Source organism: Clinocottus analis, unplaced genomic scaffold, assembly GCF_023055335.1.
Source record: "Clinocottus analis isolate CAN_PGR_092001 unplaced genomic scaffold, fCliAna1.0.p SCAF_7, whole genome shotgun sequence".
In the NCBI taxonomy this organism is placed as follows: Eukaryota; Metazoa; Chordata; class Actinopteri; order Perciformes; family Cottidae; genus Clinocottus; species Clinocottus analis.
This window is the reverse complement of record NW_027176229.1, coordinates 2,679,841-2,695,979: the sequence shown is the minus strand read 5'-3', so window position 1 is coordinate 2,695,979 and position 16,139 is coordinate 2,679,841. Positions and strand designations below refer to the sequence as shown.

Sequence of the window (16,139 nt, the reverse complement as noted above, 5' to 3'; positions counted from 1 at the left end):
TTTAACTAGCACCTCGGCGTTGCTAGCGATGTTTACGACGGTCTTTAAAGGCAGCACGGTACGCCATCGGAGCTGTGTTTAGGGGGTCGGATCCGCTGTTTCCACGTCCCGGGCCATCTGCGGTGAGGTCATCGTTTAAAGGTGGGCGTTAATGGGCGGGGCCACCGCTGCTCCGGTCCGCAGCTGCAGCTTTTGCAGGAGAAAGAGTGAAAGTTTAGAGAGAAGGGTGAAGAGGCAGCTGACTTTAAAGGTTTTCTGCTGTGCAGCCTGTGGAACACAGCCCAAGGAGCGACACAAACAGTAAGTTCAACTAGACATAAAAACATGTGAGAGGTACCATAACTATTTAACTCTCACGCTTAAAGCCTTTGTTTTTGTCTGGTGGCCAGTTGTCATGTTGCGCTGCTGTTGGAGCGTTGTGTGTGTGCGTGTGTGTGACTTTTAGTGGTTATATATCATTCTTTAAAGTGTGGCTTCTGTCTTTATGAAGTCTGACGTAGATATATTTGAGCTTGAATCATAGAAACAGATTCTATTTATGTTTTTACATCATTTAAACTATGTTGGTAGTTTATACCTCGTGCATTACATTCAATCACTATATACAGCAGTAGTTGTTGGTCAATAAACCAATTCAGCAAATTCATTGTAAGCAGTTTTGATAGAAATTGTTTATGTCAGTCATCAATCAAACATAACAAAGATTTGCTGTGTTCTCGGTATCTTTAATTGCTGCTTTTCTGTGTTTCGGATCATGAATTGAATCCATTTGGGTTTTCAGTTGTTGGACAACTGAAGTTGTCTCCATCACCTCTGGAATTTTGAAATAGTTGTTTTGTTTAAATTAACTGATTAAAAGATGAACAGACTATTATGAAAAATTATCAACATATTAAGCGAATACACAATTAATCTCTATGACTGTAAAATAATGTATCTCTATGCACCATGTGCAGTCCAAACCTTTTTGGTCTTGAAATCTCAGCCCTGCTCCCTGTGTCTACTCACGGTGAAGCTCTTTAAGAGTGCAGAGGGTGCATGAGAAGAGCAGTGGATATTATCATAAACTGACATTTTGACCTTTTTGACCAGCGTCCCCTGTCCCAGCAGGGACTCATGCCATGCTGACCTTCCTTACACCACGATTCCTCTGACATGAAGACATTTTTCTAGCATTTTGTTTCAAAATTTCCTCATGAGCACAATGTATTTTCCCACCAAAAACATCTGGTCGGTGTTTCTTCCGAGAAAGGCAGCAGAGGTTTCAGATTCCCAGGTCCCTGGATCAAGGAAGATCTTTAGATTGTTTTAGTGCTGAATGCAACAGGGGAGCCAGAACATCCTGGATACGTTTCTCTGTTTTGATTAGATGTTGCTAAGTGCCTGCAGCTTTGTCCAATCCTCGTCCTTACTTCGAGTCACCTCTTTCACACCAAGAAAAAAACTATGTAAGAGGGCAATATTTGGCATGAAGTGGTTTACAACCAGAAATGAGTTTGTCTGGAAAGGAGGTTTGGTTCCAGAAACATCACCTGAATTGGACCTCAGTTTGTATGATTACTCACCATGTTTTCTCTATTGACAATATCGCTGTTAACAGACCCAGAGGCTGTGGGCTCGGTTCCATCTGTTCATTCTGTAATGTGTGTGTGCGCGCTGTTTCCAGCTTGTGTAACCAGTGCCACGTTACTATGAGGAAAGTAGAAACGCTGCAGTTGAAGGATCATCTGTCTCATTGCCAGATGTTTACACCCAAAAGCACACGATTTGGAGCTCGTGACATGAAACATTTAACGGGTTGTGGAAGCACAGCTGCTGATGAGTTTGTGGAGGATTTGCGGTGGATTCCGTGTCACGTTTTGGTGGACTATGAGCGTGTGGTTGTATCAGTCGAGCTTTGAATTGTGATTAGCTATAGACGCAGGGGCCTAGCCATAAATGAAGTGTTTTCTGTGAAGGTTTGTCATTACATCACCCTGCAGCATGGTCACAGGCTTAATTCCAGCTATTCTTGCACTCATTTTCTGAACTCATCACAAAGAAAACTGAAGTATGATTAGTCCTGGACACACAGTCATTTGAATAGTTGTATAACTGTTTCACATACATTCATATTTTAACACTTTATTCCATCTATTGATACATCACAATAATAATTCAAGACCTGGCAACTTCTAAACAAAATTCCATTTTCTTTTAAAAAAAGAAAGTGTCCTCTATCATAATCATAACCCTATGCAGCATAGGACGTAATAACTAATTATAATTATAATATGCAGTATTAAAACTATTTAAAAAATATTACCGTACATTTTTAAACAGTGTTCTTAATTGCCTGGAACAAAAGTGATCACATGTATTTATTCTAAAAAATAACAATGAAAGACAATTACTTCAAAGCTGCGATAAACAGATTGTTTGACCCCGTTTGTGCCAGTGACTGAAGCTGAACGAGCAACAGTGACTTATCATTGCCTAGTGAAGTTGTGTCAGAAAAAGTACTGGAGTTTTTACACAACCAACTACACCATTTACGAATAGGAATCAATACAAAATAATTATTTTTAATTTTTGTAAAAAATTGGAGCAACTTGGAGTTGTTTCAGTTCATATGTACTGTCTCTGTGGTCTCCACCGACTCCAGCTGGAAATATCATGCTTTTGAGATTTTAAATGCTAGTTGCTAACTTTGTCTGCTGTTTGGCGCAAAGCAAGAGGCATACAGTAGGTTTATCCAAGCCTTTTCATTAAAAACAGCTGCCTGCTGGCTGTTGGAAAGTATGTTGGAGACCAAAACATACATTTACAGTCTCTAAAACCAAAGCAATGAGCTGAAAGATGCTAAAGCGGGATCAGCAAGGTGATTACCGCGGCTTTAATATTCCAAGTTAAACATCAACACAGCGAGCTGTTTATATTTATTTTTAATTTAAAAATAGTTCCAAATAAAAGAGCAGAGAGCATGCACTTGATGGTTTACTTGGTCCCTGCCTGGAAAATGCCCTCTCCTAAACTAAAATGTCTCTAGTTTGTAACACAGGCTTCCTGTTACACATTAATAGTCTACCAGCCCAAATTGAGATTAACCTGATGACATTATTCGGGGTTCTGAGACTGTCAAATTGGTAGAGAGCTCCTTAATGCCCCTTCTCATACTTATTCTTCAGTCTGATTCCTCTCTAATAAACTATTGTTTAAGAAACATCTGAAATTAAAGAAGGCTTCTCTCTTTTTGTCTTTTCATCAGTTCCAGTCAAAATGCCGACCATCCAGTGTCAGCCCTGCTGCGCCATCATTCTGTTGATGCTACTCGAGCTGGCTCTCGGCCAGTACGAACACCTCGGCTACCCGCCAGGCTTCCCTGACCCCGAGCAGGAGCATTACACCGCGCCCCAGCTGACGCCGGACACGCCCAGGATCCAGCTTCGATTGGGGGGAGATAAGAGGAAACACAACGAGGGTCGCGTGGAGGTTTTCTACAACGCCGAATGGGGCACTGTCTGTGATGACGACTTCACTATCCACGCCGCTCAGGTGGTGTGCAGGGAGCTGGGCTACCTGGAGGCCATCTCATGGTCCCCATCCTCCAAATATGGGAAAGGACAAGGTAGGTAAAGGAAAGAACTGCTTAGTCAATGTCTGCCCTCTCGTCAGGGTGGAAACCTTTAGTATGCAACATGTTCTCACTCCACAATCATCAAACTATGATTCTCGATTTACCTGTTTAGTCAATTTCCGCTCTTTAGATGCATGGATTTTTCTCAAAATGAAATTTGCAGCAAAGTTGCTTTGGTTTCGCCAACACACCTACTTCGTTAGCTTTATGAAAAGTTAGTAGTTTGAATTCAAATAACTATGTTAATTATGTTTGAGTTAGCTCCGTTGCATAAGCTCTGTTACGTAAACAATGTAGTAAAGTTCTGTAATGTATGTACGCCGGTCACCTGGGTGGAAGTCCTGTGTGGAAGTCCTGTGTTTGTGTTGTATTTTATGTAAGAGACGTCATGACGATACGCAAGTTAAAATTAGTCCACATTGACCTTTTTGGTTGCACGTCCTCCTTTTCTCCCGTCATACCACTGACCTTATAGACCTTTATAGTTTGATTTGAACCACTGGCAAAAGCTTTCCTATTTGAGGAGAGCGGACTGTAAAATTATATGTACAAATATCATATTCCTCACAATAAAAAGGAATTACATTTTTCACACAAGACCAATACTGTGAACATGCTGTATAGTGACAGAACCCATGTGCATCATCTTTCAATGCATGACTCATTTGTACTACCGGTTCAACGCATTAGAAACTGCTTCATGATAAATGCCTCACCACTTTTGGAGAAACCAGGTTTGCCTTCAAAAGACATTTCTCCATCCGTTGTTTCCACTACGAAAGGGATAACATTCCTCCCATTGAAAGCACTGACAAATGTCTGTCTTGTCTCTTCAGGACCCATCTGGTTTGACAATCTCCACTGCACAGGCAAAGAAAAGACTTTAGCACTGTGTCCTTCCAATGGAATCGGCGTTTCAGACTGCAAGCACAGTGAAGACGTGGGCGTGGTGTGCAGCGACAAGAGAATCCCAGGGTTTAAATTTGTCAACACCTTGCCCAACCATGTAGAGGTAAACTCATCTCACTCACTCCATCAAACATTTCAATTTCATTTAGGCTTTGTCGACCTTCTGTCAACTTCTGTTGTTCATTTCCATTTACTATCAGCTAAAAGGACATGTGTTCACCTTGTAAACATTATTTATATGGAATGTAAATCATACAGTCCACCTTCAGTCTCAAAAACCCTGCTGATATTTGGAATTTGCAATATTACTGCCTCCCTCTGTTTTGGGAATGGGGTTTTGTTTTTCAGAGAGAGTCTGTTACTGTACATAAATCTTAGTTATGGCTGTTTCAGGCAGGACCCTTGAGAAGTCACAATGCTCCCACTATATTTAACACCTGATGCACCTAATGGCATCACCTCGCTATTCATCAGTGTTTCCCCTCACAGGCCCGTTATCTGTGAAGGATTTGCAAACTTATTTTACTGTTGAAGCCCAAATGAATTTACCCTTAATGCATTTATCATGCATCTCATCAACTTTGCAGTGTATTGTTGAATTGTGCTCTCCCTTTCATATTAGTTGTGATGGACAGGTAAAAACTACATTTTCAAAAGGAAAATAACTGTGAAATGTAGAGGTCAAGTTCCAAAACTGCTGGATGCTAAGTTTACCATGCTAAGACTTAATATTGACTTTTCTAGCACGATGAACCAGACCCCCACTTTGCAACACAGTCCAAGATAATCCTAATGACATCACTCGGGTTGTCTTACAGACTTGACAAATATTTTCAGAAAAGGGTATACAATTGTTGTCGCAGGATCGGTAGCACTCCGAATACCTTTAAATAATAAATCGTACCGAGGTTATGACTGGAAACAGATCTGTACACTTAAAGCCAATAACCCATCCGGACTCTAGTTTAATGACAGTCCTTTCTAAATAGCCCGCAGTGAAAGTGTGTCAGCGAAAGTGAAGTTAAACTGGTAATTGTTGGGTGTTGTGCTCATAACTGTCAGAGTTGTCTGTCAGGACCCTTCGAGAGGCTCTGCTGAGCGTCGGCTCTCCGAGCCGGCCAATAAGCTCCGACCTAATTACCACCAAAAGCAGAACGCTATCTCTCTGCTCGCTGTGCAGGCCTCATGAATCCACATTCCGAAGTTATGAGCAAACTGAGAACCAGAGCTAAGTCTCTCTCTCTCTCTCTCTCTCTCTCTCTCTCTCTCTCTCTCTCTCTCTCTCTTCTCTCTCTCTCTCTCTCTCTCTCTCACTAACAATTGAGTCTTGGAGCTTGTCAGATGTACCCCCTCTGACTGAAGACGTCGTGAAGCTGCTATAACCATTATTTCTCCATAACAAGGTATTAAATGACAATGAGAAAACAATGGGGAAGGAGTTGCGTCTCGTGACGTCACATGAATCTGCAGGTTCTCTCTACTTTACAGAGATTAAAAGTAAGTTCAAGCTCTATCATCGTGGAGATTCTCCTATCGTCACTGACATCCTGACGTAGTTGAACCAGACATGGTGGAAATAAGCTGTCTGTGAGCACCCACCCACACAGCCCCAGACAAAAGTATGTGTCAAATTGTACCATAATCTGTGGTTCACCAAATGTGTATCTATGATATAAACAATAGTGTCACTGCAGTATTCATGGCTATTTTGAGTGTTGGTTGAGCACACTCAAGGCTAGTAGAGCCTTGCAGTAATTAGTCCAAACTCCAATCCCAAAACCAGCATTTTCTTTGCTTGAATTGATTCAGACTTTTTTACAAAACTGCATTATTATGTTGCTATTTTGGCATTTCATCCCTTTTCCTTGCGATCAAATTACAGCAAATGCTATCGTGAGATACATCCAGCTGGCTGGCTGCGCACAGGTTTACAGAGGCAAATGGTTAAGATTATGATTCTCCAGCAAACACGAGTGGAGAGGTTGAGACATCTAGAGTCAAGCAAGGATAGTAGCTGAACCACCCCACAAAATGTAGACTTTTCCATTCACGGAAAGAAGTCACGTGGGCTCTAAGCATGTAAAATACAACCAGCCGAAGCCCCGCTGCCATACAGCCTGGACTTATCAAATGAAAGGGGTAATCTGCCAACCTACTCATTCTGCCTTGTTTTGCCTTTAATAGCAGCCATGACGACACGGGATGATGAGGACTTTCAGTGTGGTTAGTGGCCCTCATGTACTGGCACAGCTGCCTTCTCAGGTGATGGTAACCTCAGGGAAACAGCCAGCCAGTCCACCACAGATGAAATACCCAGAGGGTGAGCTCGGAGGGAGGTGAAACATGAACCCTTGCATGCACGTGTCGCTGACCTTTGACATGTGCGCTTAGGTCGCTCTCTGTGACTGCTTTGTTTTCTCGCATTGTTGATCTATAAACTTAAAGAATTAAAATCTTGTTCCGTGGATTTGTTCTGTTGTGGTTCGGATGGGGCAGTTTTTTTGGCATAGACTCCATCCATCGACTATATATAGCATTGTGTCTCAGCACAGTAAACACCAAGAATTTGACACCATGTCCAGTGCTGGAATATTTACAGTCACGTCTCTCCGTTGTTTATTTGTGTGTCCCTGTAATTCTTCAAGGAAGTCTGCTGACTCGCCTCAACATTTTGGTCTATGCAGAAATGGCAACAGAGGTCTGACCTGTGATCATGCACATGCGCTACATTCCAATTTAAACCAATTTCAACATGAATACATTCCGGGGCTGGTGAAATGTGATGTTTGGCAGTACCCGCGTCTCCACGCTTGTCCCGCAACCGCCTAGTTTATTCAAATGATATGAAAAGCGTTGCAGTCAGATTTCTCAACCTGATTTATTCAAGTCAACCCTCAGAGAGGGACAAAAACTGCAGTTAGAAATGTTTGAGGAGCGGCCCATGAGAGAGAAAGCTTCTTAGTCACTTGACTTTATGTGGAAATGTTAACTGGTGTGGAGACTGGCTGCACAAGGGAGTATTATAGAACTGTCTGTCAGCAGTGCAGAAAGGCTGGAGAGTTGTAATTAGGGCTTAGTGCAAACATCCTCAATTATAAATCATCAAAAGCTTTTGAAAATGGGTCATAATGTTGAACTCTCACAGAGTCTTTTCACAAACTAGTCTGGTTGCTTTATAAAGACTGTGCACTGTGAAATACAGTTTATTAGTAGCTTTGACTTTCACTGAGGAATATGTTACTCTTCAAACTTTTTTAACAGTGTTGTCTCATTATGCAGCTGACATGATGACTCATCAACTATTAGGACAATCAAAAAATCAAAATCAAACAAGCGTTACCTCGCTCTGGTGTCTCGGCAGGATCAATCTTATTGTTTTTGTCTTAAGTCGTAATGAAGTAAACATTATTAGGCTTTGATAATAAAAATAAAGAATTTTGATGGCCGTAATTTACGCTGTGGGACAGTGCGTAGCATAGCATTAACATTTTTATAATAAAAAAGATCAAGAAAAACAATGTATTTGATAACGAAAATAATTGTTGATTACACCCTTTGATTTATAGCCATATTATTACAGCTAACGCTGCTTATTGTTTTATGTATTCTTCCCTCGCAAGATGTAAACCTGAGGGGAGATAATCCGTTCGGCCGTGTGTGTGTGTGTGTCTGTCTGTCTGTCTGTCTGTCTGTCTGTCTGTCTGTCTGTCTGTCTGTCTGTCTGTTCGCACCTTATCTTGCACACTATTTGACTCGTCAGCCTAATATTTTTTCTGCACATTCATGAATATGCTCAAGGACCTCTCTAGGTTGCGTTGATTCACAATTTTTGAAAGAGCAATTGTATTGTTTTATACCGTCATCGACCGCTGTCTCCTCAAGACCAGTCAGTCGAGGCCGGAAGTGATCAACAACTACTTCAGTAGCAAAAGGCATTTCCTAAAAACATGACTTGTCTAGTCTATTGCAAGCCATATGTTTGGCCTTTGTTGCTGCTCAAAGGTTTGGTCTCATTTTGAACCCGGAGCACCAGATTAATTCCATGTGTTACCTCGCAGATACCTGCACTCTAAAATTGTCCCTTTTTATTCTTATATTGTAGTTTGTGGCTATAGTTGTAAATACAATGTTACTTAATTGTCTTCTTTTTATTCTGGTTTTCTATAATTTTCTTCTTGTCTCCTTTTCTTCAGCCCCTTTTCTCATGCTCCCTCCTTCCTCTCTCTCTGCTGCTCTTCCTCTCATAAGTGGATTACAAGCAGCCACAAAGTCACCCCAAGCAAAGTTTACAGCTCCCATTTTCCTCTCTTTAGTCATTTTTTCCCATCGGAGGCCTTAAGGTCAAATCTTCCACTTTCCTCTCTGTAAATCTTGCGGTCAGGCGCCATAAATTGCCTTGTCAGCACGTTCACACTGTGGACATGAATTAATACATGTCTTCCTTTTGTGTCACAATCCTAAAATGGTTTTAACTGTTTAATCATTTCGCACATAGATGTGAGATGTTTTCTGTCGCTACGCGAAAGCTTTCGCCCTCGGGCATCACATTCCCACAGTGCAACCCAGGCGGATGTTTAGCCTCTGGAGACTCTAAAATGAAGTGCCCCATCTGAAGCTAGTGTGAATGGAGGATCCGAACACAGCTTACTTTCATGGACAATAGGATTATTTTATGCTTTAGACAAACACGCATTAACGTCAGAGTGAATATGCCTTTAATTATTCTGACTCTTAATGTTTTTCAAGCCATTTGCAGAAGGGAGTTGTCTCCTTTAATCAAGTGTGTTGTTGAAGAGGAATGCAGTGGTGTCTGCTCGTTTTTTCTTTGCCTATTCTCCATAGTTGTCCCTTTCGTTTCTCTGTCACAATGCGTAACATGTGTGACATGTGCTAACAGGGAATAACACAGTGTTTACGGCTCAACTTGTGTATTTTAGCATTACATAGATATTTTTTGCCCTCAACATCAAATAACCATAATTTTATGGCGCTTTCAACCATGCAACATAACCTTCATCAGCCACTGGAGTTGTCATAGAGATGGACCTGTTGAAATGTAAGCTCAGTAGCTGCACTTTTAGCACTTGTTGTCCTAAAAAATGTAGTTTCAGTTGCCTTAGAGTTTAGGCGTCAAATTTTCGATTTTGAAAATAGAATTTTGACAAAACAATCCCAACTCAAGGACAAATCACTATATTTGTGTGAAGCTTTCAAACATATCACATTGTCATTATATAGACCGAACCAACCAGGGAACTCTATCCAATAAAGTGTCTGTTGCATGGTTATTTGTTTTTAGCCTATGCTCAAAAAGCAAGTAAATGGACATTGAGAGAGTTGTTTTTTAGCTGTTTGTGTGACTCCAGTAATGGTTAAGTCACAGTTGCCACGGCTCAGCTGTGACCCCAGTCCTTTTTTAATGTTTCCCTGTGTTTGCCCTCTGTGTTCTGTGTGTGGCTTCCATCAACTGGCACCTGGACTCATCTCCAACACCTGTCTGCTGCAATCTACTCATCAGACCCATCCACTCAAATACCTTTATTTGAATGACATTTTGCAGAAATTGAATGGAGGCAGGTAGGGAGGTGTGGCGTGAGCAGCGGTGGCTGGGCTGAAATGCAGGCACAGGAATCCTGGGCACAGGGAACGGGGGTTACTAATAAAGCCAATATGAGAACAATCACAAGAATACTAGTTTTTTAAGGGACCGAGAGTCACACTACCACTAATCTAACTGCAAAGCTGCTAATTAACAAGTGGTAGCATGCTAACAAGCTAAAACTAAGAGTCATGTTATTGTTGTCAGTAGGAGCATGTTAGCTTGCTGATATTAGCATTTAGTTGAAGCAGCGCTGTGGCCAAGTACAACCAAGAAATCCGCTATGTGGAGACTCAAATAAGATCTGGAAATGTCAGGAATTACATTACTTATACCTTTTGTATATTGCATATCTGTCCTGCCATTGCTTAACATACATTACAGAGGAACAAATAAGTCTAAACTGCTGTTGTGTATTTAGTAGGTTTGTCAACTTTGTCACATCTAATATGATTTACTTTGTCAACAGACAGTAGTGCTAAGATTGTTTACTTTGTAATACAGAATGAGACTAGCAGTACAACCAGCCACATCCCAGAAAATGTCTTTATTTTCCACAAGTTTTAATGTCACTTCAGCTGTAATGCCACATGAAAGCTGTTTATTTCCATTCAATCATTGTCCTTGTAATTTTCACTCCAGTTTGTGGTTGGTAACGACTTTTTAAAAACATCTGCTTTAAATGGATTTTAAAAGACCAACTGCACACTATGGCATCCTGCATTCTCTAAACACCAGCTACAAAAACGCATTATCCTCAATTTGTGTTGCAGCTGGTCCATTTTCCCTTCTAGAAGACTAGATAGGGACCGGTAAAAATGTGTACAACAGACATACCTAAAAAAGGGCTGCAGCGCATTAGAATTCTCAGAGAGAGACATGCAATTAAATATTACACTGGATGTGTTTTTTTTTTGCTGTAGATGTGAGGTGATTTTTGCTGGCAGAGTACTTGTTGAGGAACTCTATTGGAACCATATGTTCCATGCACTTTGTTTGTTCTGGCAAACGTAGTCTCGACTTCACAGTGGACTCTAGAGGAAACATGTACTATGTAACTAAAAACTATGACATACTACGCTTCTTGTCGTCACAGATGACTGTGGGTAATATAATTTAACTGAAGCAATAGCTCATAACTATGGAGGGTATTTGGATATTCTATTTCAGATGCTGTGGTTTGTATCCCAAGTGACCAGTTGGGAGTGAGAGACATGTCTGGGACCTATTATCATTGATAAGGGGCCTTTGGTCCCCCTTTTTCAAAGATTCCTAACAGTAGAATAATGATGGAAAAGGGTTTATTTTAAGGTGTAAAACAAACCCTTTTATTATTCAAAGTGAAAGGAAACATGGTGTTTCAAACCAACAATGTGCTGTCGAAGATAATCAACATTGTCACTGGCAATTTATGGCGCAGTAACTATCTTCTGTACAATAAATACTCACTTTAGTCACAAACCAATGACAACAACTCAAGGACTTAGCAAATAGACAATCAAATTGCTGCGGGGCAACAGGCGTCAGCCCCACTTGGTAGTTTTCTTTGCTGAAGGCCTTGGGCCAGCATACTGTATTGTTGTTTTCACACACTTGGGGCACTTGAGATCATGAAAATGGGGCCATTTCCACTTTTTAAAACCCTATCCAACCCCTGTCCTTGATTAATGATTTAAAAAAACACAGCAACCAAATATCTTTCATGGCATGCATTAATCTAGAATTCTATTATTTTCCAAGTTATGCAGTGCTATTAAAACCACACTTTTTCTGCCTCCTGAGTAGCAAGTCAGGCTTTGCCCATCTTGCTCCTGACTGACCTGTTGCCTCTAATTACATGACTAGTGGTGTAATTAGTCTTCTAACATGAGGAATTTATGCTTAAAGCATTGCTATTAGAAAATATGTATCACAACCTTGAAGTAGCCTCTGTGAAACAAAGCTGAGTTGCAACAGATTGAAGCCCCTTAACCTCTCCGGGCCAACTCAACCGACTAATGACTTTTCCATCCATGCCACTTTTCTTCCTGAACAAGCAAAGACTAAGGAAAGGCCCCTTATCCCGGAGTGTGCCAAAAAAAAAGGCACACATGTTAGAAATCTTCTTCTTTTTTTCTCCAGTCAAATGGCTTTTGTACACTATTCTCTATTTAATATCTGAAAAGTCGGGGAAGGGAAAAGGATGAGTTGGATCTCGAAATATATGGGAAAAGTAGCTGTTCTGAAGACTCTTTGATAAGTTCTATTATATGGACAGATACGGGTTTTGCATGGAATTTGTTTATCTTACCAACATGTAGGGTTAATCCGTTTGAGGGAGAGGGTAGAGTATTTTGTTTATCAGACGTTCAATCTCGATTTTTAAGCACCAGCATGCCCACAGCAATCTTGATTAGTCATTGTCTTGTTTGGTTGGATGTTCAGAAGGTCTGGATTTCCTCATAACCCATCTCACAACGTCCGTCTGCCATTGAGTCATGTATTGTGTATCCAGTAAATCTAGACAAGGTCACCATTGCCACATTCTCAGTCATTATCATGTTCCATGATTTCAGCCTCTATTTAGTTTCGTGCCCTCTGCAGTCCAGACCTCACCGTCTCTGACCAGAATGATTAATGTGGTTATCTTTGGGAGAAAATAGTAGAGGGTAGCAAGACTGATGGTTTGTACCTTTCGCTCTGGTGGCCTCTGCCCTTCATCAGAGGCAAGTGCTAATTTAGGAAACCCTACTTTGTCATTATTTGATCTCCAGGTTCTTCTTGGCTGTATATGAGAGGAGCCTTAACTGGTCTGCCTGCTAAGCAAAGCATCATACTCCCCCCTGCTGCCAGACCGAGCTCCCTCCCCTCAGCCTGCACTGTCACGTAGCACAAGAATGTGGTGTTGGTCTATTGGAGGGGAAAATGTGTATTTAATCCCTCCATATAGTCTGAGGGGAAAGCGGTTCTGGCTTGATTTTTGGCCACTGATCGAGTTTTACTTTCTTCTCCTCTTTTAGTGATGAACACATCTTTCTTTATTGATCTATCAAAGTTACCAACAAAGATGGAAAACAGTTTTGATCAGAGATCGTAATCAAAACATAGACACTAAAATGATCCTTGTGTCACGAAGGGAGTGATACGTAATACCTTTTCAGATAGAGGTTTATGTTCACATTTTTGATTGTGTTCTTGTGGCCTTTATTTATCTCAAAAATGGGAATGTTTACATTTTACCCCCCCCTCCCCCGCCCCCACCCAACCACCCAAGAAAGGTTCTTAGGTGGGAAACCATTTTTAGTATCAATATCTTCAGATTCTCTCACAGAATCATGAAATTTGCTCGAAACAGTAAAAGTGAACCTAACAATAAAGGTGTATGCCATTTTAAAAAATTATGGTAGTGGTTTAGTGTAACCCTGGGCTGCCTGTTGCTCAACGGGGATGTTGGGCAACTGCCTTTTAAGGACTCTAACACAAACTAACTGGTGTTCTTAGTACGGGACAGTCGATTGCCTCTACTCGTGTCTGTGCTTAGCGAGGATGTGGATGCAGGGCGCCTGGAAAAAAAAGGCAGTCGCTGTAATTGCCTCCTACTGCACGTGTTCTCACAATGCTAATTTTGTTCTCTTCCGACTTGCGCTTTCCACCCTAACGTGTTGCACACGTTACCATGGAAACCCTTTTATCCTTTGGGGTTTTTAAAAGAAAAAATAGTTGCAGGGCATCTGGTCATGCTGTTCAGAATTAATAAGGTGATTTGGCGTAATTCATTTTAAGCAATCTGGGGAAGAAATTGCAGTGCACACGAGTGGCTGTGGTTGCAGTGTGGACCTGAGGTCAGAGTCTTAAATTGTGTGTTTTATAATACAGGAAATGCTGTTTCTCGACAGATGTATAGACTGTTTATATTTCATCAGCTCACGGGTCTGTCTAGCCGGCTAACTAAAACCCTTAATGGCCCCTATGCATAACTCATACCCTTAATGGCCCCTATGCATAACTCATACATTTACATGAACAGTTTGCCAAACATGCCAAACATGTTTGTCAATGGATTACACACAAAAATACATATATATACTTGGACAAATAATATGTTGGTAAGAAGAACATGAATAATTTGTTGTTAGAAATTTGTTTTCTTATATTTTTGAGTTTCGTGACGTATGTGCACATTTATCTTTATCCACAGAACCTCGATATTCAAGTGGAGGACGTGCGCATACGAGCCATCCTGTCATCCTACCGTAAGCGGATCCCTGTGACAGAGGGCTACGTGGAGGTCAAGGATGGCGGTAAATGGAAGCAGATCTGTAACACAGAGTGGACACAGCATGACGGCAGAGTCATCTGTGGCATGTTTGGCTTCCCCGGGGAGAGGAAGTACAATGCTAGAGTTTACAAGTGAGTACTCCACAGCTGTAAGTCAGGTCCTGGGTCACTCAAAAGAGCACAGGAGGACGTAGGAAAGAGATACGCAACTGTTGAGGGCCAATGCTGGAAAATGACCAGAGGTCACGGCCAGATAATAAATGCATTCATAATATTGTCATATTAAATGAAAGGCCAAAACGTAACTCTCTTTGAAATTCTTCATTTTATTATTATTATTATTATTATTATTATTATTATTATTATTATTATTATTATTATTATTATTATTATTATTATCTGTCTCTATGTAATCTGATAGAGACAGACCTTATTTACATTAAAAGTAGAACAAAAAATGTTCCTTAGGAATTAGAAAATTGGACATTCTGCACCCGATTGCACACCAGATTTTGCCCGTAGGGTGCAAGTTGAGTATTACTGATTCAGCATTCAACTCTTGAGGGGCCACAGACGTTCATGGTCAGACAAGGTCATTTGCCACAATGTGGCCAATTGAAATATGTCAATCAGCGGGTGTTTTCTTGAATAATATGCCTCTGAGGAGGTTAGAGAAATCTAACCTCCTCAACCTCCTCCACAAGTCACCCCTAACTTGTAGTACTGCGAGCATCATGTGGTCTGATTTCTGGGACCCTGGGGCAGCTCTCTGCTTTGCATGTTGGGTAATTCGCCCTTGGTTAACAGCCTATCCTGCAGGGACTTAATGTCAGTTCACTGAAACTCAACATTCACAACAAAGTGAAACTGAACCCTTAAAAATATAGTGTCCATACATACCATCAGTTCGATTCATGATGCCACATGAATGTCGTGGCATTCATGTGGCATCAAGCTAGGGAGATGAAAATTGATATTTCCATGGGGAGCACTCTCTCACTTTCGAGTCCTCTCGAGTCATATTTATAGTTTATGTTAATATTTATGGTTGAATTGTGTTATAAACTGGTAAAATGTACTTGTATGCTCTTGTTATTACAAGAGCATACAAGTACATTTTACATAATTGTAACACAAACCAGGCTGTGCAATTTTTTTTGCTATGTCACTTTTTTAGGAGATTTTGCTGTCACAATCAGTGGCTCTTGTATCGATTCATGGGAGTACGAGGACTTGGAGAGTGAGGAAGAGCTCCTCATGAAGAATTGGGACTCATCAGGTTTTAATACAGCACATTGAATCTTGACCTGACTCTTGCATGTCCAACATCAGTGGTTCTACAAAGCTGTCGTGACCAGTGAGGGTTTTAAATTGTGCTTACATGATGAAGCTTGCAGTCAACCGGCTACAGGTTAATCACGGCTCCCATAAAACATCCAACACTCAAGTAAAACTTGAATTTACTGTATGCGCCGGGGCTGGAAGTTTCCTCTGCGCTAGGTAACCGCAGCAGAGCACAAGGGCTCCCTCCCTTTCCATCTACGTGTCAGCCGACTCGCTTCAGCCCCGGGAAGCGTCTGTTTTTACAGGCTGCTGCTTGAAACAGCACACAGAGCCAAGTGTCGCCACTGAACCGACTCCTGTGCCGATGATCCTGTGGAGTTTAGCTTCACAGTTTGGGAACACCGGATATGAAATTTAATTGTTTAAATAAAGACGTGAACAACATGCGGGTCCCTGTAATGTGTGTGCACTGGA

General features: G+C 41.2%; 1 protein-coding gene across 1 annotated transcript in view; it reads left to right on the top strand.

Moving 5' to 3' along the window:
* Positions 1-225: 225 nt before the first annotated feature.
* Positions 226-16,139, top strand: part of loxl2b (lysyl oxidase-like 2b) — a 34,457-nt gene continuing 18,543 nt past the window's right edge. The window contains exons 1-4 of the mRNA XM_068604878.1: positions 226-300; positions 3,248-3,607; positions 4,453-4,628; positions 14,302-14,513. Coding sequence (XP_068460979.1) covers positions 3,259-3,607; positions 4,453-4,628; positions 14,302-14,513 — 737 coding nt within the window. The 5' untranslated portion in view covers positions 226-300; positions 3,248-3,258. The remainder of the gene's footprint in view (positions 301-3,247; positions 3,608-4,452; positions 4,629-14,301; positions 14,514-16,139) is intronic.